Source organism: Branchiostoma belcheri, unplaced genomic scaffold, assembly GCF_001625305.1.
Source record: "Branchiostoma belcheri isolate BF01 breed outbred unplaced genomic scaffold, Haploidv18h27 scaffold10, whole genome shotgun sequence".
Taxonomy (NCBI): domain Eukaryota; kingdom Metazoa; phylum Chordata; class Leptocardii; order Amphioxiformes; family Branchiostomatidae; genus Branchiostoma; species Branchiostoma belcheri.
In genome coordinates, this window is record NW_017802380.1 from 65,797 (window position 1) to 85,859 (window position 20,063).

The 20,063-nt window shown below is 42.1% G+C and overlaps 2 protein-coding genes across 2 annotated transcripts; one reads left to right on the forward strand and one right to left on the reverse strand.

Moving 5' to 3' along the window:
• Window positions 1-1,770: 1,770 nt before the first annotated feature.
• LOC109469402 (ankyrin repeat and BTB/POZ domain-containing protein 1-like) lies at window positions 1,771-9,925 on the reverse strand. The gene is made up of 11 exons (XM_019767910.1): window positions 9,743-9,925; window positions 8,216-8,278; window positions 7,860-7,915; window positions 7,265-7,409; window positions 6,629-6,834; window positions 5,417-5,533; window positions 4,822-4,949; window positions 4,165-4,272; window positions 3,332-3,505; window positions 2,542-2,742; window positions 1,771-2,065 (listed from the first exon to the last, which is right to left on the reverse strand). Exons 1-11 carry the CDS (start codon window positions 9,796-9,798, stop codon window positions 1,859-1,861), a joined length of 1,461 nt encoding a protein of 486 aa, XP_019623469.1. The 5' UTR covers window positions 9,799-9,925; the 3' UTR covers window positions 1,771-1,858.
• Window positions 9,926-10,855: 930 nt separating this feature from the next.
• LOC109473060 lies at window positions 10,856-20,063 on the forward strand. The gene is made up of 7 exons (XM_019772966.1): window positions 10,856-11,092; window positions 11,561-11,661; window positions 11,978-12,104; window positions 12,449-12,608; window positions 16,422-16,608; window positions 17,771-17,927; window positions 19,854-20,063. Exons 1-7 carry the CDS (start codon window positions 10,886-10,888, stop codon window positions 19,956-19,958), a joined length of 1,044 nt encoding a protein of 347 aa, XP_019628525.1. The 5' UTR covers window positions 10,856-10,885; the 3' UTR covers window positions 19,959-20,063.

The window sequence follows — 20,063 nt, forward strand, 5'->3', positions numbered from 1 at the left end:
AAGTGCTTGGCAAAATATACTTGGCTGTTGAAGAAAAACTTGCTTTGTGTTTTTATTTCTAATATGCTTGACTTGAATTTTCTTTCTTGTGTCTCAAAATGGTCACACAACTACCAAGTTCACCAACACAAATTTCTGTTCCATATTCAACACCTTTTCTCATATAATAAACAAACATTACATCTTTTATCTGAATTATCTATTTTAGTAGACAACACATTGAAGGAACTAGAAGTAACAGACTACCGGGTATTTACATTTAATTTTTCTAAGGCCACACCAATTTAATTTCTTGGTTAACGGATTCGCCCCCTTCATTTTTTTCTGATTTACGAATAAAAATAAAAATTCAGAATCAACTGCAAAATGCTCATATTTTGCCCTGAACAGTTGAAAACAGACCTTTTCAACCTAGTTGTTACAGTTCTTCCATCTTTCAATGCAATGGTATCATTAAAAGTTCAAAATTCATTGTTTAAATTTTGAACCAGCCTGGTGTGTTGACTTCATGGCTCCTATCGTACCATTTTGGGCCATAATAGGATGCCTAGACCTGTTTTTTTTTTTTTCGCCCGCCCGCTCCATTATTTTTCTAGAAAAATCTGTTAACCAAGAAATTAAATTGGTGTGGCCTAAGTACATGATGTGAAGTTGGCAATTCAATAAAAATTGAACAGTACAAAAGTGTAACATGTCATTCATATTGGCATATAGTAAAATATATAAAAAGATTGTCAATATTTCATAAAGTATGCACACCACGTATCAATAAGGTAATACTGCTAAATTTATGTACCAAATGAAAGCAAGAGAAATTGAATATGAAAAGCAACAACGTCAACTATAATTTTCTACATTCAATATGAATGTTTCAGTATCCATGAGTGTGTTATACTTTTCCAATCTTATTACTGTTGATGCATGTTGAATATAATCTTATAACTCTCACCACATTATAATTATAATACTTTATAATATTAACAAGTGACCCTTCATATGATACAAAGAAATGTTATAATTATTTATTATTTTCTACAATTATATTTTTTTCAGTCTTATAACTTTGTTAAAACCATTTCTCTTAACCTGCATAATATACATGTTATATTGTACTATCAGTAACATTCCAGTCTTTACAAGGCAAAGATGCATCTAATTCCGCACAACAATTATTTCTATTCCACATAAATATTACATATTCAAACATTTTATACAATCATGTTGTCTAAAGTCATTGGCAGCACACTTGCAGTAATATATTGTTTACTGCAAGTAAGCATTATTACTAAGTGAAAGACTATTGTTGCTACAGCAGGTACTGGCTATGTACTTCCAGAATCCATACTGGCACAGAAGTAGACAACATACTCTATTTTTTTGCTATTTTGTGTGTATTCTGTCAGCCTAGAATTCCATGCCAATCTGCCCATAGCCCCCCCCCCCCATTGAGGGTGAAACGTCTGACCGTTTCCAAAATCATATCCAGTTGTTTGAATAACTGTTTTTTGGCGTATCTTATTACCTGGATGTCTAACCTTCACCAACGTACCCTTCCAACCCCAGCCTATCCAGGAGCCACTGATGTTTGTGTGGGAAATAAAAGTTTAAACCTGTAGTATCAGACTCAACCACAACACAAATGACATTTCCCACAGGGTGACCACAGTTCTCTACCCTTCCAACGTTTTCAAAATTATATCCAGTTGCTTGAGTAACTGTTTTTTGGTGTATCTTATTACCTGGATGTCTAACCTTCACCGATGTACCCTTCACCCAAAATTGTCCCAAAGTGTCTTTTTAGTTGTCTCAGCCTAAATTTTAGTGGTTCTATTTGGGCACCTTTAATTTCGAGCCCTGTTTACCCTTCCAACCCCAGCCTGTCCAGCAGCCAGTCGAGCGCGGCCAGTTTCTGGTTTGCCTCGTCGAGCGCGCTGTAGGTCTGCACGTTGCTGGTGATGTGGTAGCGAATGTCGTCCACCACCGGGATGGAGTCGGTCTCCTGCCGGGCCTCCACTTGCGACGCGTCCTCACGCACCAGGTCTGCAAACTCCTCCATCTCAACCAGCTGGGAGGGAAATACAGATCAATATTGACTACTAGAACTGTAGATTGGAAGACGTGTGTGAATTAGAATTATGACTCATTAAATTTGTCTAAGGCCCACCAATTTAATTTGTTGGTTTTTGGAAAAAATATGAAGCAACAGGGAAAAAAAATAGATAAATAAAAATAGGTCTAGGCATCCTATTATAGCCCCAAATGCTACAATAGGAGCCATGAAGTCAACACAAAAGGCTGGGTTAATATTTAAGCAATGAATTTTAAACTTTTAATCAAACCACTGCATTGTTAGATGTAACAACTAGTAAGAAAAGGACTTTCCTCAACTGTTCGGGGCAAAATATGAGCATATTTGAGTTGATTCAGAACAAAATCAGAAAAAAATGAAGAGGCAAATCTGAGAACCAACAAATTAAATTGGTGTGGCCTTAGGGTATTATATCCCAGGCTTGCCAACACTAGTTATTTTGTCTCCCATACCTTATCCACCACCTTGGCCATGTACTCTGTGCACTGATCCTCAAGTCGCGGCAGCTCAAACAGCCTTGACGCTCGGAGGACGGGGATGACGTTGTTCTCATCCAGATGCTGACTGATGACGTTGGCACACTGTCTCTTCAGGCCTGGTAACAGGTACATGTCCGCCACTCGTAACACCTCAAACACATGGTCTGGGGATATCTGCAGGTAAATGTACAAGACAATTGATGAATAAGTAATTATTAATTAAATGTCTCTATTTGAGGATGGGGATGACGTTGTTTTCGACTGATGACGTAGGCACACTGTCTCTTCAGGCCGGGTAACAGGTACATGTCCGCCACTCGTAACACCTCAAACACATGGTCTGGGGAAATCTGCAGGTAAATGTGAGAGAGAGAGATCAATCCTCTTCTGAACCTAGTGGTTCTTTAGGCAACAGGAAGGATTGGTGAAGCCATATTGACGGTATGAACTGCATTGAAGTGTTTTGGTAGGTACATGTATGTCAAGCTTTCCTGCTCCAGCACTGGAATGCGGCATAAACGCTTCTTTTATCTTGAAAATCAACAGTTTACATTATGCAATTAAAAATCCTAATCAATAATGTAGGGGATAGCTATCCAACTGTTGTCCCTTCATTAGTTCATACCATAGTTATATCAATGTAAGAATTGTTTTTTGTGTTTCTCCTTGAATTCTTTCCCTGCCATGTTGTAAAATGTGGTGAAGCCATCCGCTTCATATGCTCCAAAGCAAATTTCGGCCTTTCTAGTTATAATTTCCTCACCTCGGTGCTGTCCTGATAGATGTAGTACAGCACCCTGCTGAAGACATACGCGCTGACGTCGTGCAGCTCCACTACCGGGATGGGAGCCTCTGACTCTGAGTCCTCCTTCGGTCTCTCACTGAAATGGTCGATCAGCAGGGCCTTGAAGTAGTCACTGCGACCACATAGAAAGACCTGGAACAAAAAAGAGAAATGGTACAGTCATCACATAACTGTGGGTCAGATGCTGTAATAAAACTGAAGCTTAAATAGTATTCTGCTAAGACTGTATTCTTCTACTAGTAATAGCAAAGAAAGACAAAGATAAAATGGAAAGCATACAGAACCAAGCTGCAAGATTCTGCACAAACAACTATCAAAGGGGTGCTAGTGTCACGGAAATGAAAAGAAACCTACATTGGGTGTCACTGGAAGACAGACGAAAAATGTCCAGACTATGCATGATGTACAAAATGACTAACAAACTGGTGGATGTACCAACCACTAAGTACACAATATCTGATATACCAGCCCAGAAAAGAACAAGAAACACTAATGCTTTCAAATATCAGAGTTATCAACCAAAAATTGAGGTGTTCAAAAACTCATATTTCCCAGGAACTATTGTAGAGTGGAACTCATTGCCACCAAGCACAGTTGGGGCATCATCACTAGAAAGCTTCAAACAACTCTTGAAATTAAATGTACAAAGATTGTATGGAACAAGTCATTCCATAAATTACCTAATTTACTGTTGCTAACAGTTATGAATACTCCCAAGTCTTTTAAGTATACGTAAAACATAATTATATGAAGTGTTCAAAACAAGGAAAGAAGTTTGTTGGAACCCGTACCTTGTGACAATAGAACATGTGGGATTCTACCTCAAAGCAGACGTCATCGTACGCAGTTTTGTCCTCATCTTCAGGACTGCAGAAGAAGGGTAAAACTCCGGAGGTGACCTGCAAAAGAATGTCCAGTTTCTGAGCAAACATGTGTGGCAATCATGGAAGGATGGGAGGGGAATGAAACCAAAGTACAGTAATCTGGTCAACCAACCACCCCAGGTAACAAGCTATGTTCAGGCAGTACTGTACAATTTCACAATATAGTTCAAACACTCTGATATGCCACCAACTGTCTTACTCAACCAGCAACCTCTCTTCTGTTGTCCAGAATTGATTGACAGTAGTAGCACCCAGCTCAGCAAAGGCTGTCTGTTTATGGTGACCATGCTATGCTGTTCTGATCAAGAACATCTAAACACATTTGGCATTTTGACCATTCTATCCAAAGTATATAATATAATTCTGGGATATTTTACAACATTTTACTTGATTGTGTAATTGACTTTCCAATTCTATGTATCATTTGATATTGGGTGAATGTTTATGTATTGTATATATACTTTGTCTGTATAATTGTTGACTTTCAAAAATCAGCCAAGCTGCCTGAAAATCAGTGTAACGTGCTGTGACATTTGCCTATGGATTAAATATATGAAAAAATACCCAGTTGCCCAGCTCTGGAGGCATGCAGCTTTCTGCAAGTCTGCCGAAGTCTTCACACAGGTCCTGGTTATACAGGCCTTCATGCTCCACACTGATCATGGTGACGTGGGTGCCTGGCTTGGTGGACACTGGAAAAAGGGAAGAACAAGACTGGTAAACTCTAGTCTCTACCAGACTAACTACGCTGGCTATATACAGTGTATAGGAGAATATTTGCCAGGGGAGTTTGGCCGCCTTGTAGGTTTGACTGGCCATGCAGTTACAAAACTACCTCCCCACGGCCGGACTCCCTTGGCCAATTTTACTCTTTTTTGCCAAATTCTACAATCCGTATTCCTGTAGAAAGGCCTGGTGGAGGCTAGGTAGACTCAACTGATCAATATGATATTGGTCAAGTACATTATATTTTGCAATTTTCAGTAAGTCTAGCAGAAACAACCATTGACAATCTTTTCCGTCACAAGATGGCTGAAAAGCTGAACAAGATGTTCTCAATTTGCTGTGACAGGATCTACATCTATTGACACGTGGAACAGAATTCTTGCTGTAGTTTTTTTAGCTCAAGACTGTCAAAGCCAATGATGACGGCACTTACCAAAGTCGTATACTGTCTTCAGCCTCTTCTCCAGTTCGTCGATGAGCTTTCCTAGCCGACACTGCTTGGCCAGCCTCATACAGTCATCTACATTGTAGATATCAGTGTCCAGTCGGCCTGTAGACAGAGGTTATCACATAGTTAGCATCAATACCATACTCAATAACTATGGACTGAACCCCTGACTGTTGTCTTCTTAGTACAGTGTGCTGTATCAAATGTAGTCCGTGAAATTTATAATGTATGAAACATGTATTTTATTGGTTTGTTAATCGGGCACCAATATGACTTATACAATGTATTACATTGCAAACCTGTAGTTTTAATGTACCTATGTTTTGTAACTCGGTTTACACTTCAGTTGTTTTTAACTGCAAAAAAATAATAAATCCATCTTGAATCTAGAAAAAGGAAAGCATATCCTGATTTTAAGTTCATCTATTAGAGAGTGAAACCCTTTTCTTTTGGTGAAAACATTGTTTTTTCATGATCTGTTGGTACATACATCTTTTTGATAGTGGGTTTTCCTCAATGAAAATCTCATCATCAGTTCCCATAATTGTGAGCTACAAAGTATGTACCATTTAACCATCTATCAAAGGAGTGCTCTACCCTCTCCTTGGTGCTGATATGCCATCCCATAGCATTTTGCCTCATTCTTGGCTGAAATGCTACAAATTCTCCTAATATGGATGTAAGAAATGTTTTCACCAAGAAAAAACAAGTATACATGTACGCCCATGTAGCAAGGATATTTGATGTGTCCATTTGTACTATAGGTACAATTATACCAGTATCTATCAATTACAGCTAATAATCATAGCGTAATAACCTATTTTAGAAGTTTGGATCATGAAAGAATTTTCATCTCTGTTGACTGTCAATCTTTTAGTTTGTGTCGCCAGTGTCTGTTTAGAAACCCCATTTGTTGCAAGCAACTGAACTTAAGATATCATTCCTTCGCGAAGATATCATTCCTTCGCGATGAAGAATCGTGGTCTGTTGGCGTTGTACTGCCTTTTTGATAGTGGGTTTTCCTTCACAAAAATCTCATCTTTGATGCCTAATGATAAGCTGTGAGATATGTACTACTATCTATCAAAGGAGCATTCTTCCAGGAATGACTGTCGTGAGCTGCCTTCTCCTTGGTGCTGATATACCATGGCATTTTGAACTGAACAGACTGGCTATTCTTGAAAAAGCTTTTCTTACCCGTGTATAGATACTGCAGCACTGCCCTGAAAGCGTTGGGGTTCACCAGACTGTGTTTGATCTGGACGTGAGCCTTGTTCTTCCATTTGGTCTGCAGCATTTCAGCGAAGTACGCCGACCGTGCGCTGAGGATGCACTTGTGAGCCGTGAACAGCTCCTCATGGACCTCAAACTCTACATCCTCATAGTTTCCTCGCTCTAAAAGCCTGCAAGATGTGCAATATTAAGAAAAATCAACATATATTCCTCTTTGGGAATATTTCACAACATTGTGAACAATGTGGCGTCAGTGGCGCAACGGTTAGAGCGTTGGACTCAAGGTCCCGGGTTCGATACTCACTGTGGCCCGACGTTGTGCCCTTGGGAAAGGCACTTTACAAGACTTCCCCACCTATACTGTGGAGTGACGCCCACCAAGCCTCTTAGGCTAATCTGTATGACTGGTTGCCAAAAACACACTACGGATTTGGTGCGCCAATGTGACAACATCTGCACATTGGACACTGAGAGCCGTTAAATTTTTTTTTTTTTTTCAATTTGGGGAGGGAGCTGGTAAAGGCGTTCTCCCTCCCCTTCCACACATCTGCTGAAAAATTTTATTAAAGAAATAAATGAATAAATATAAAATGAGCTTACTTTCGTAGGAACTCCTCATAGTGGTCCCTGCGTAACGTGTGCGAGGTGACCTGTTTGTAGTTCTTCAGCATGTTCCTGATCCTGTCGTTCAGCGCACCGTACAGACAGCGCTCGCCGTCAAAGGTGTTCGCCTGACAACGCGCACCTGGGTGGATACAAGATCATTTTAGCTCACAGGTGAACATAATAATCTCTCATTATCATGAAAGCTCATCTGTGTTGGTAGTAATCATAGTAAAAGGTTGAACTTAATTCCAACACACAATTGTACAGGGATGAAATTTTCAGCGACCGCTGTCGCCTTCATCAGGATAAAGTGATTGGTCATTAATTATCCTTATGAAGGCGACAGTGGTAGCTGAAAATTTGATCCCTGTACAATTGTGTGTTGGAATTAAGTTCAACCTTTTACTATAATAATCTCTCACATTTTACTACTGTCTTTGATACCCATTGTTTTGTGTGACAGGCTGAATAAAAGTTTTAAACGGGAACAATGCGGCTCCAGATGAGGGACGACTGCGTGTGCAAGATGTTGGTTAGCTTGAGGAATGAATCCCCTCTACTATATACATTGTTCAGTACATAATCTTACCTTTCTCCAGCAGGTATTCCACTAGATCTTCAAAGCCACATAGACAAGCGTAGTACCTGTATGGTAAGAAAAGACATGCAAAACGTATGAGAAACTTCAATAAAGCAGAAGGGTACTAGTATTTATCTTACTGACATGAAATGCTTTGGGTGTAATAAAACACACCAGGTACATGTAGCTTTAAACAACACTTTCAGTAAGATATACCGGTAGGAGTGACAGGTTGCTCATGAAGCTGCTATCACTGCACTGTCACAACTGTAAAGCTGGTGTGCTGTGCAGTTATACAAGCTATACAGATACAGATAGTATTACAGATACAGGACTGGTACATGTATAGTTCTGATAAAGCTTACAGAGGTGTGCTGTCCCAGCGGTCTCTCACATTCAGGTCCACCTCCTTCTGTTCCACCAAGTGCCTGTAAAGTGTACATACATGTATTGGAATTTTGTTTGCTCTGTCTTAAGGATTGACATAGCCACACAGGTAGTCTTACGTGGTAGGGGCAGGTTTTCCTCAGGGTTGCCACACACCTCAGCTAGGTTTCTCAGTGGGTATTTCACGAGAGATTGATTAGCCCTACCGGGTACTGGGGGAAATCAAGCGTACCATCTCCGGAGGGGCTGTTGCACTGGGCTGGGGGAAGCTATTAGAGCCCCAAAGACATGGCCTGCCTGAACACCACAACTACTATGCCCCAATCACGTAAGACTGGATACCAAGCTAGGGTTGACATCTTGTTAAGCGTACATGGACATACACCATAAAGCAGTACTTTAATTAGTGATGTGGACAGGTTTAACTTAAGTCAGAGACCTAACTTTAATATCATAAAATAAGACAACTGGGCAAATCTACAATTGGGTCAGTGGAAAAACCTATCCAGTCTGGACTGGTCTAGTGGGGTGGAAAAACCTGTCCAGTCTGAATAAAGGGTCTGTATCCAGGTAATTTAAACATGAAACTCCTACATGATAGCAAATAAGTATTATCTGTTGCCAAACTTTGCTTTAGACATGTAATAATATAATTATGGGGAGCAGTATGAAGTTTTTACTTTATACACTTCAGAATAATCACTGTGTTGACAAAAAAAAGTGACAGCTGTTTATTTTGTGTTACATTTACCTGCATACCTGCACACCATTCAGCCTCAGGCCATCTGATTAAAATGCAGCTGGCCTGATTTTTAGGGAGTGAGTATGGGCACCCCCGCATACAAACAGGAATAGCACACAGGCTGTGTTACACTGGCATGTCCCTAAAATATTGCCTAGGCTCCTGTGATCCCTGTGATGAACCTTGTGATGATTGGACTGAACTATCAAAACAGAACCCATTGGGGTTATGATTCTTCCCTGACCTGTGGCTTTTATAAACAGACCCTGCCTTTATAAATATCAACTACAGTCCTCGACATCTAATTTTACATTGGGAAAAACAAACACATCCTACATCAATCACTATTTATGACAACCATACAAAATCTATGCTTGAGATGTACACACACCCTAAAAATCAGGCCAGCTTGTATAAGTAGCATTTTAATCAGATGGCCTGAGGATAAAAATGTACCAAGAAAAACAACTCTCACTTATTTTTGTCAAGACAGTGATTTTTTTTTTTTTTTGGAACGATGTCCTCGGCTGCAAATTGCAGGGCAAGGTCGCTTAGCTAAGATCCTATTACAGCGTATGTTTGTCACTTGACACCAGAGGCCGCTACAGCTAAATACACACACCAAGGAGCTAGCACACACTGAACAAGTGTTTAGTTGGCAAATGATGAAAACGCCCCCCTCCCAAAATTGGAGGAACGTTTACTGCGGCGGTAGCTAGCAGACGATCGAGGAACAACACCACAACACCGTGGAAAAACTTACTTGACACGCGAAACGTCTCCCTTTCTACAGGCAAGAAACAGTTCGTGAAGATCCATGATGTCTTGCCTTCTGCTGACATTCGATAAATATGTCAGAATCCCTTCAGTGCGACAGGACGACGCGAAAGCTTCGGCAGTGATTGCAACACACTCCGAGATGTCAACAATCGGACGCCATATTGGATTTCCTTGGGGAAATCCGAGCCTCTGATTGGTCCAAAATTTGCACCAATTAGGGGCTTTGAATATGGGGTCAACATTTGACCTACATTTGGCGGGAAATGGCGGCGTGGGCTCCAAAACACACAAAAAGTCTATCGAGAAACGTTGTTTTCAGTAGTGTAGCACTACTTTAAAGCTGTGTAGTGTCTCTGGCTTTGATGCTTGGCGTTGCGGCAATGCTTGGATCGCTCAATTCCGTCCTCGTGGCAACTCAGTACCCTTACGCAAGAACGGAGGTCACCGGTCAAAGTCTGCATATTTATTTTGTTGCAGCATCATATGTGTTAGTTACATGACGTCTAGCATGGTTCTTCGGTAAACTTTAAGCCACAACTTGAACTCAGGTTTTCACGTGCGAATCTCGTGACCCTACCTCATTCATACTGCTGAAAAACATGCGAGCACTCAGGTACTGCAGAACGCTTTAAATCAGGCATTTGCGTGACCAGAGGAAAGTCTCGACAAGCACTTGAAACAGAAGAAGCTGGGCTCTAGACAACCCTCAGAAGCCATAGATGTCTGTGCAGTCTAGCACGCTTAACTAAACTAGAACTGAAGCTCATACCTGGCCGAAGGCGTCTACTCTACTCTACTACTGTCTCTACTCGGAGGACACACCTGACCAGGCAAAAAACACTCTTCTCAGGTTTCCACTCAGGCATGCATGAAGTTGAAGTGGTATGCCACGCAGAGGCGTTTAATAGCGACGGCTTCATACTATCATAGCCTCCACCAGGCCTTTCTACGGGAATACGGGGCGCAGAATTCGACAAAAAAGAGAGTAAAAATCATTGGCCAAGGGAGTCCGGCCGCGGGGAGGTAGTTTCTTTCCCTCCGAACTGCGCGACCAGTCAAACCTACAAGGCGGCCAAACTCCCCTGGCAAAAGCGTAGTTAGTCTGGTAGAGACTAGGTTTCACACGATGGCCTCCCGCGCGGCAGTCCTCCTAGCCTCCGCTGTAGCAGCTCTTACAGTGCCCGGCTACGCCAGCTACAGGAGGAAGAGATGGCTGAAGTCCAGACGACAGCGGGTGATAGTGTTCACGCGGTACCCCGCACCTGGCACCACCAAATCTCGCCTGATTCCGGCTCTGGGAGAACAGGGAGCTGCTCTGGCACAGCTGCACATGGTGATGGTTTATCATTTATGTATTCTTTATGTTTGTGTATTATTTCATAAAGATAACCAATGTAAACCCATATTTTTAAACAAGAACAGGTTGGTACCAGTACTGGAAACTGTTGAGTCATTAGAAAAACTTAACAATTGCTTACAATTGCAAAAGCTTACAATTATGTCTCTATGTAGAGTACATATTTAATAGAGTACATTATTATAATATAATGTAGCCAGCTGCCACCATGCCACGTGCCTGAAAAGCTGGTGTGTTACCGGTATGCCAAAGGCCGGTTATACATGTACCAGCTAATATTTACGGATACAGATATGATATGCCACTATATCAAAATGCATATGTTCACAAAAATCTTACATCAATTAGTATTATCATTAAAACAAATGCTGATCAGGTTTTGCCATAATGTCAATGTCTGCATCAGATTTCACTCTTAATGTTTTGTTTTTATCTACGTTACAGACAGATGCGATCCTGCACGAAGCAGGCAGACTTCAACAGAGGAACCCAGAGGACCTGTCAGTAGAGGTGCGGTACCATGGAGGCACTCAGGAGGACATGAGGTACTAGTACATGTAGTACAATGTAAATGGTTTATTGATAAGAACAATGGGACAACTCGGCCATGCAGTAAAAAAACTGAATTGCACCGAAGTTTACAATTGTTTACAAGGTAGGAGCTTCGGTATATACAAGTTACGTTCAATAATGTCAACATGTTTAACAATGCTACGAATATAACGTGGTGGTTCAAAATCAACACAATTAAAAAACGGAATCATTGCAGGAGAGACTGCTCTCGAATCATAACAGTTCATAATAGTCCAGTTTGACAGTCCAAGCAGGAGTTTAGCCAACATTAGCTTCTCACTCACACAGGTACTGGCTGGAGAGGAGGACAGGCATTAGCTGCTGGTGGAGGGTACAGGAGGGAGAGGACCTGGGACAGAAAATGGCCAACGCTTTTAAGGATGCTTTTAGGGAGGGGACTGAAAATGTGGTCTTGGTAAGTACTCCAGAGAGCAAAAGATTGCATTGGGTGCCTTTAAATCATGAACTAAACACTCCCCAGGTGACTAGCCCCTTTTAAAGGGGGCCAAAATAATGTTTTTGAAGCCCACTGTGGTCTAATAAGTATAACGCTACCAAAAAGTACAATTCTTTGGTCATATATGCTTTGCCTATGGTCCTGTTTGCTTTGAACATCCAAGCAGCTAGCTGGTCAAGATAATGATGATGCTGTGAATATGAGTAAGTATGTTATTGAAAATGAAATGATAGAATTGTACAAAGTTGTACCATATATAATCCATCTGATTCTAGCGTTCCTTTTCTGTGTAAACACTACAGGTAGGGAGTGACATCCCAGCCATCACTGCAGACATTTTGGAGGAGGCTCTTCAGACTCTGAACTCGAGCCAGGAAGAAGATGTCTGTGTCTTAGGACCTGCCATAGATGGTGGTTACTACCTAGTGGGTCTGAACAGACAAACAGACAGCCGTGTTATAGGTAAAAAGTGTGATCAGTACAACCTTTAATAGTGGCAGCAGAATAGACTTACCACTTTTAAAGCTGTTCTTGATGTCTAGAGTTCAAGTCGATCAGTGTGATGTAGCCAGCTGCCGCCGCACCACGTGCCTGCAAAGCTGGTGTGTTACGCCAAAGGTCGGTTATACCGGCTATACAGATGCAGAAGCTGGTGTGTTACGCTGAAGGGCAGTTATACCGGCAATACAGATACAGAAGCTTGTGTGTTACGCCAAAGGGCAGTTATAGCGGCTATACAGATACAGAAGCTGGTGTGTTATGTCGAAGGGCGGTTATACAGATACAGAAGCTGGTGTGTTATGCCGAAGGGCGGTTATACTGGCTATACAGATACAGAAGCTGGTGTGTTATGCCGAAGGGCGGTTATACCGGCTATGCAGATACAGATGCCTGTGAGTCCCTTTCTCTGAATAAACTTGAACTCCAAATTGCAGGTGAGCTGTTCCAGGGGACGAGGTGGGGGACGGACCAGGTGCTTCAATGATGTTTGAAATTATATCTTGTGTCCTAACTGATCGTGGATAGTGTACTACAAACTTCTGTTTGTAATGAGAGTTTAGATAAAGGCTTACTTCTACTACTTACTACTGCTAGAGCCTAACTTAGGCATTAGCTTCTGAATAATCTTGAACTTGGAAATGTTTGGCAGGTGAGCTGTTCCAGGGGATGAGGTGGGGGACAGACCAGGTGCTTCAGCAGCAGCTGCAGGTGGGAGAACAGCTGGGAGTCAGGTGCCACCTGCTCTCTCACAGGCTACAGGATGTGGTAAGTAACTGTGATGTGAAAAGTGTAGACAAAAGCTTTAGTCTCAAGACCCTCTTGCCTATTGGAGCAGCTTTTTAATGACTTCAAGTAGATCTTTTGGTGGCTGCAAAGACAGTATCAAATTGGCCAGGCTGCATCCATTTGCCAGACAGTTACCACTTTGGGTGACAAAATAGGCAAGGGGGTCTTGTGGGCTGCAGCTAGGCATGTTGAATTAGGTTCTGGGTTCAAATCCCAAGAACACAACTGAATGTTTTTATTCAGTTAATCCTTCCCACACCTTCATACATCTGTATAGGGGCAATATGTCCATCTCTGTTTCTATAGCCCTTAATGCATCACATGGGGCCAGTGGAGTAGATGGATAGGTAATGGTGACTATTTCCCTGTTGTATGATATGTGTAACAACTTGCAGTGAATCTGAACTGATTGAGTGTATTTCAGGACACATCTGATGACCTTGGTGAGTTTGAGCGCAGGACAGGCGTTTCTCGTCAGGAACTGTGCAGCCCAAAGTGGAGTGTCATCATTCCCGTCCTCAACGAAGCAGTAAATATCAAAGCTGTGATAGAAAACGTGCTACAGGTAAATGTTCTCTCAATAGAGAAGGAATATCAGCCATGTTGACATGACTTGCTCGATAGTGTTAGATTTTGGTGCATATGTGTAGTAGACATGGCAATTAAATTTAGAGCTTGAAAACATCTTGTAAAGATGTTAAGAGTTAAAACTTTAGATCCAACACAAAAGCTCTCTCACCTAGAGCTTTCAACCAGTCACTCTGGTCTTCCACAGTAGTGTTGGATGTAAAGTTTTAACTCTAAACATACCAACACTGACACAACACCAACATACCAGCGTACATGCCTAAACTCAGTCCTGTCAAAACCATCTAATGTGACTTGCGGCGTTCCACAGGGGTCCATTCTTGGACCCCTTCTGTTCATTGTATATATAAATGATCTGCCCAATTGTATTCAGTCATGTAGGGTGGCTATGTATGCAGACGATACCATTCTTTACTTCTCACACCGTAGCACACAGACAATACAAGACACACTCCAGAACGATTCTACCCGGTTAGTACAGTGGTTCCTCGCAAACAGACTCTCTTTGAATCCCTCTAAATGTAAGTCAATGCTGGTTGGTTTGCACAGGTCCAGAGTTGTTGACCAGCGCTTACAACTCACGTTAACCGGGACAGAATTGGAGCAAGTGGATTCGTTCAAGTATCTGGGTGTTGTGCTTGACAATGCCCTACTCTGGAGCGACCACTTTCTTCATGTGTCTAAGAAACTATCACAAATAATTGAAATAATGAAGTGTTTGAGACCATACTTGGACAGACGGGCCCTACTGACAATATACAACACACTGTTCCTCCCCCACATCTTATACTGCAGCACTGTATGGGACCAGGGAGGTAAGGGGCATGTAGACAAATTACAAAAGCTACAAAATAGAGCGGGCAGAGTAGTATTAGGGTGTGACCGCTACACCTCCAGTGCAACTGTTCTGAACTTGTTAGGCTGGACCACCGTATCACAACACCACACACGGGCCAAGGCTGTCCTCACGTTCAAGGCACTGAATGGTATGACACCTGCGCACATCTCACAATACTTCACAACATCTGCTTCTACCCACTCACACAACACCCGACACAGTACACAGGGGGGGCTCCAACTACCTAAAGCACGTCTACAGTACAAAAAGAGATCATTTTCATTCTCCGGCACAGTTCTCTGGAACTCCCTTCCGCCACATGTAAGAAACTCAAAATCTATCAGTACATTTAAGACCAGACTTTCTTCCCTCACCAGTTAATTTGATTTTGGTTGAGTGATTTACAAACATTATGATTTTCCTTTCCAGTTAATATGATTTTGTGTGATTTATGCTTGTGAGATAAGTTCCATTGATATGCAAATTCCTTTCGCTTTAACTTATTTATGTTTTGGTTAGATTCTTTATGTTACCTTATGATTAATTGCACACTTGTATATAGTGATTATTTTCTTCTTATTTATTATTGTATTTTATCCTCAGTTACTTTGTTTGTATTTTACTATGTTGGGGTTTACCCCCCAGGTATCATTGAAAAACGCTGAGAAGGCGATATGTATCACCTGGATAAATAAATAAAATGAAATGAAATGAAATGAAATGAACACTCATGAATTTTCATGATAGTATCCTGTAAGGATGTTCTTTTATTTCATTAATTTGGAATTGTAATGAAACTGTAACAAAGAATAAAAATATTCAACAAAATCATGGTATTGAATATGGTGAATTTGTTGATGAATTTTGCCATTTCTCACAGGGCTTCCTCCACCACCAGCAGACAGAAGTGGTGGTGAGTGATGGAGGAAGCACTGACGGCACAGCTGATATTGTCAGGGACATCGCCAAGTCCTATCCTCAGGGCACAGTCAAGCTTGTAGCCAGTCCTAAAGGTGACAATGTTGACATTTCAAGTCAGTCTTGATAATTTGGGTCCTATGGCCTAATACTTGTATTTTGATAAATTTTTATTTGTCCTGAGGTAGATTCTTTTTCCCTACCTAGTAATAGATTAGCTATGCTTTGCTCTCTGATGTTGATTTCTAATTCCTGCTGACTCCCTAGGCAGATTTGGAAACCTTTTGGCCACCTGTCATTCTGCTTGTCAATCTTCCCCCACCCATGGGCTGTCAACCTAGTCACACAAACAGATATACAAACCCACAGCTCAGCCACCAAAATAATGGAGACAATTACCAGTGCAGTACATGTACAGTCAAACCTGCCAAGGTGACCACCTCTTGAAGCTGGCCACCTGGCCATACCGTGACCACTTTTTCTCTGTCCCAAAAAGCAACTTGTCCAAGGTATTGTGAGGCAACCCCCTTCAAGGTGACCACTTTTTTTGGTCCCCTGGGTGGCCAGCTTGGACAGGTTTGACTGTATTTGAGTTGAAAAGATCCTGACATACCAACACTGATCATCTCACCTTGTCTCCCAAGGTCGTGGAATGCAATTAAACGCTGGCTCCCAGCATGCATCGGGAGACTACCTCCTGTTCCTGCACGCTGACACACAGCTGCCGTCGTCATGGCAACGGGACGCCTACAGAACGCTCTGCCGTCCGGGGGTGGTGGTCGGAGCCTTCCCCTTCGGACTGGACGTGGTGCAGGATTCAAGTCATTCAAAGTACAGTAGATATCATCTTCTTGTCCCCATTTAGGCCACACCGACCTGATTTTATGGATGACATCCGCGTGCGCATTAGCTTTCACCCGTTCTCAAAAAAAATTCATGTCCTCCGACTCCGGGGCTCTGGCTTGGCTCTAGTCCTGGGTAGTCCATGGTAGTTAGAGACAATACGGAGCCGGTAGTAACTCTGGAGGACGGCACCCAGGCTGTCAAAGCTCCATGCAACTCAAGAACTCAGTACATACGTACAGTTCCGATTCATAAATTCTACAAAAAGTCAGGATGTGCCGGCTCGTGGTATACGTCACTATGTACTGCCCCAAACTCACAATACCAGCTTTGTATTCTGGTGGTAGCATTTTTATTTTTGGCTGAAATTTATTTTTAATGCCCGCACACACTACTTTGGGGGTCTTAAGAGGATGTCATCCATAAAATTAAGTTGGTGTGGCCTTATGATAATAATGATAGATACGGATGTACATGTTTATTTGATTTGGATTGATCCATGTATTTTTTACTTCAGCTCAGATTCTTGGTGGTTCAGGGCACAGATGAGACTTCTACAATGGGGGACCAACCTCAGAGCTTCGTTCTTTGGTGAGTTTCGTGTACAGGAGATGACACATATTTCAGACACTCACTGGCCCATATTTACAGAAAAAAAAAGTAAAAGTAAAGCAACATAGACGATATTTACATTGCACACAAGGATAAAACAAGAAATGCATTTTGTGTCTGGATGTTTATTTATTAGTCTATGTAGTACGTGTAGTTATCATCTTCCGTAGGAAAGAAAAAATTAATGTGATACATATTTGCTACCTTTCCGAGTAAGGAGACTCTTTTTACACAACCAAGTCTTTTATTCAGCCAATTTTTCAGTGACTGTCTATCACCTTCCTCAGGGCAATTCTGACTGGGGTTTACATTGCACAACAGCACAGGTGTTGTAGATATGTAAATGTAAATTTGGGAATGCATCTGTAGCAGCGACACCTGTGCTGCAATGCAATGTGAACCAGTCAGAATTGCCCTGAGGAAGGTGACAGACGGTCACCGAAATGTCAGCTGAATAAAAGATTTGGTTGTGTAAAAAAGATTTTCTACCTTTCCCCTCAGAACTGCCGTATGGGGACCAGGCCCTGTTCATGACCAGGAGGCAGTTCCAGTCTGTCGGAGGCTTCCCAGAGTTCCCTCTGCTGGAGGATGTGGAGATGTTGCGGCGGCTGAAGCGGCACGGCCATGTCGGCATCACGGAGGGGTCAGGGGTCATCACCTCCGCTCGCAGGTTTAGGAAACATGGGTATCTCAAGGTACGGGTGATCAATCAATCAATCAATCAATCAGTCAGTCAGTCACGCCAAAAAGTAGTTACTCAAGCAACTGGATAAGTGGATACTACCTGAAATGTCTGACGATTTCCAAAATCATATCCAGTTTCTTGAGTAACTGCTTTTGCTTTTGCTGGTGTGTTACGCCGAAGGGCGGTTATGCTGGCTATACAGATACAGAAGCTGGTGTGTTACGCCGAAGGGCGGTTATACCGGCTATACAGATACAGAAGCTGGTGTGTTATGCCAAAGGGCAGTTATACCGGCTATACAGACACAGAAGCTGGTGTGTTATGCCAAAGGGCGGTTATACCGGCTATACAGATACAGAAGCTGGTGTGTTATGCCGAAGGGTGGTTATACCGGCTATACAGATACAGAAGCTGGTGTGTTACGCCGAAGGGCGGTTATACCGGCTATGCAGATGCAGAAGCTGGTGTGTTACGCCAAAGGGCGATTATACCAGCTATACAGATACAGAAGCTGGTGTGTTACGCCGAAGGGCAGTTATACCGGCTATACAGATACAGAAGCTGGTGTGTTACGCCAAAGGGCAGTTATACCGGCTATACAGATACAGATTGTGTCCACTAGCGTTAAGTCCCTCCACCATTTGAAGCCACATAACACATGAACATCTGAACATATATGTGACGTCATCCTGTTATGTACATCCTTTACCACAGTCCCCACACCTTTCTCACACTTAGGTAGACTTAATGTCAGCTAAAAGTGTGAACAACATTTTGTCCCTGGCATTAATGCTGTGTACAGCAACTGCCTTTACAATGACATCATCCACTATGTCTTGCCAGGGATACAGCCATAAACCATGCATTAGTAGTACATCTAGTATACTTTTTTGTTCTCCACCTCCAAGACTAGCCTACACAGCATGCCAAAAACTGGGGGTCTTTAGGGTCTTTGGGAGCTTTTATGTGCTATTTTCTGATTGCATATAGACTACATAGCCGGCCTGGTTGAATTACCTCATTTCTTAGAACTGGGCTGATCAGAAAACAGCCGAAGACCACCGAACCCCCAGTTCTATAAGCCTGCTACAGAGGCTGCTCCAAGACAACATTAGTCATAATTTACCAGACATAACAGTATCCTTGGAAGCGAACCTACATTTGGGACTAAATTTCGTCATCTAGAAAGGACTTGATGTCATGAAGGTTGTCATTGTAAACATGAAACACGTTGAACAAAGTCCTTGGAACAACACGTATTTATGCCAAAAAAAGCAGTTACTCGAGCAACTGGATATGATTTTGGAAACGGTATCCACTAGCTTTCATCAGTGACTGAGAGACCAGAAATGCAAGTTTATAAGCACAAACTATTGATTTGTGCTTATAAAGCTGCATTTCTCCTGAAGTAACTGCTTTTTGGCATATCTTATTACCTGGATGTCTAACCTTCATTGACATAACACATATTTATGTTTGGCCTCCTGTGGTGTACCAGATGATGTTAACACATAAGGTGTGGTTTATAATGATGTCATGTGGAACCTGTTATTTAGAGCTGCAGGCACTAGTCTCTACCAGACTATCTACGCTGGCTATATATAAAAGAATATTTGCCAGGGGAGTTTGGCCGCCTTAAAGGTTTGACAGGCCGCGCAGAGGGAAAGAAACTACCTCCCCGCGGCCGGATTCCCTTGGCCAATTTACTCTCTTTTTTGCCGAATTCTACAATCCGTATTCCCGTAGAAAGGCCTGGTAGAGGCTATGCAGGCACTATCAGTCTTCAGTCTACCGGTTTTGTACAACTCTCCAATGTCTAGCTGTAGGAAACATGTAATAATGCCATACATTACAGTACGCAACACAATTGGTTGTGTTATAATTTGTATCTTCACAGACACCTTCCCTCATGTTGTGTTTTGTTTCTCACATCCAGGTGACATCTCTGAACACATTCATACTGCTAGCCTACCAGATGGGAGTTCACCCCGACACGTTGGCTGTGTGGTACTATGGAAGGAAAGTGCCAGACAAAGACTGAAGGGTGCTTATACGTGTACATTTGACACGGGTGGTCCATGGTCGCACAACTTATTTGGAACAAATTGTAAGCCATCGGGTGTAACTTTCATTTATTTGCATGACA

Bases quoted from the DNA above. Each gene is read 5' to 3' on its own strand.
- LOC109473060 (XM_019772966.1), top strand. From the start codon at position 10,886: ATGGCCTCCCGCGCGGCAGTCCTCCTAGCCTCCGCTGTAGCAGCTCTT. The intron at 12,609-16,421 runs GTAAAAAGTGTG...TTGTCTCCCAAG, and splicing joins AACAGACAGCCGTGTTATAG to GTCGTGGAATGCAATTAAAC. The intron at 16,609-17,770 runs GTACAGTAGATA...GTTCATGACCAG, and splicing joins CAGGATTCAAGTCATTCAAA to GAGGCAGTTCCAGTCTGTCG.
- LOC109469402 (XM_019767910.1), bottom strand. From the start codon at position 9,798: ATGGATCTTCACGAACTGTTTCTTGCCTGTAGAAAGGGAGACGTTTCG. The intron at 6,835-7,264 runs GTAAGCTCATTT...CACATCTTGCAG, and splicing joins TATGAGGAGTTCCTACGAAA to GCTTTTAGAGCGAGGAAACT. The intron at 2,743-3,331 runs GTGAGGAAATTA...ATTTACCTGCAG, and splicing joins TCTATCAGGACAGCACCGAG to ATATCCCCAGACCATGTGTT.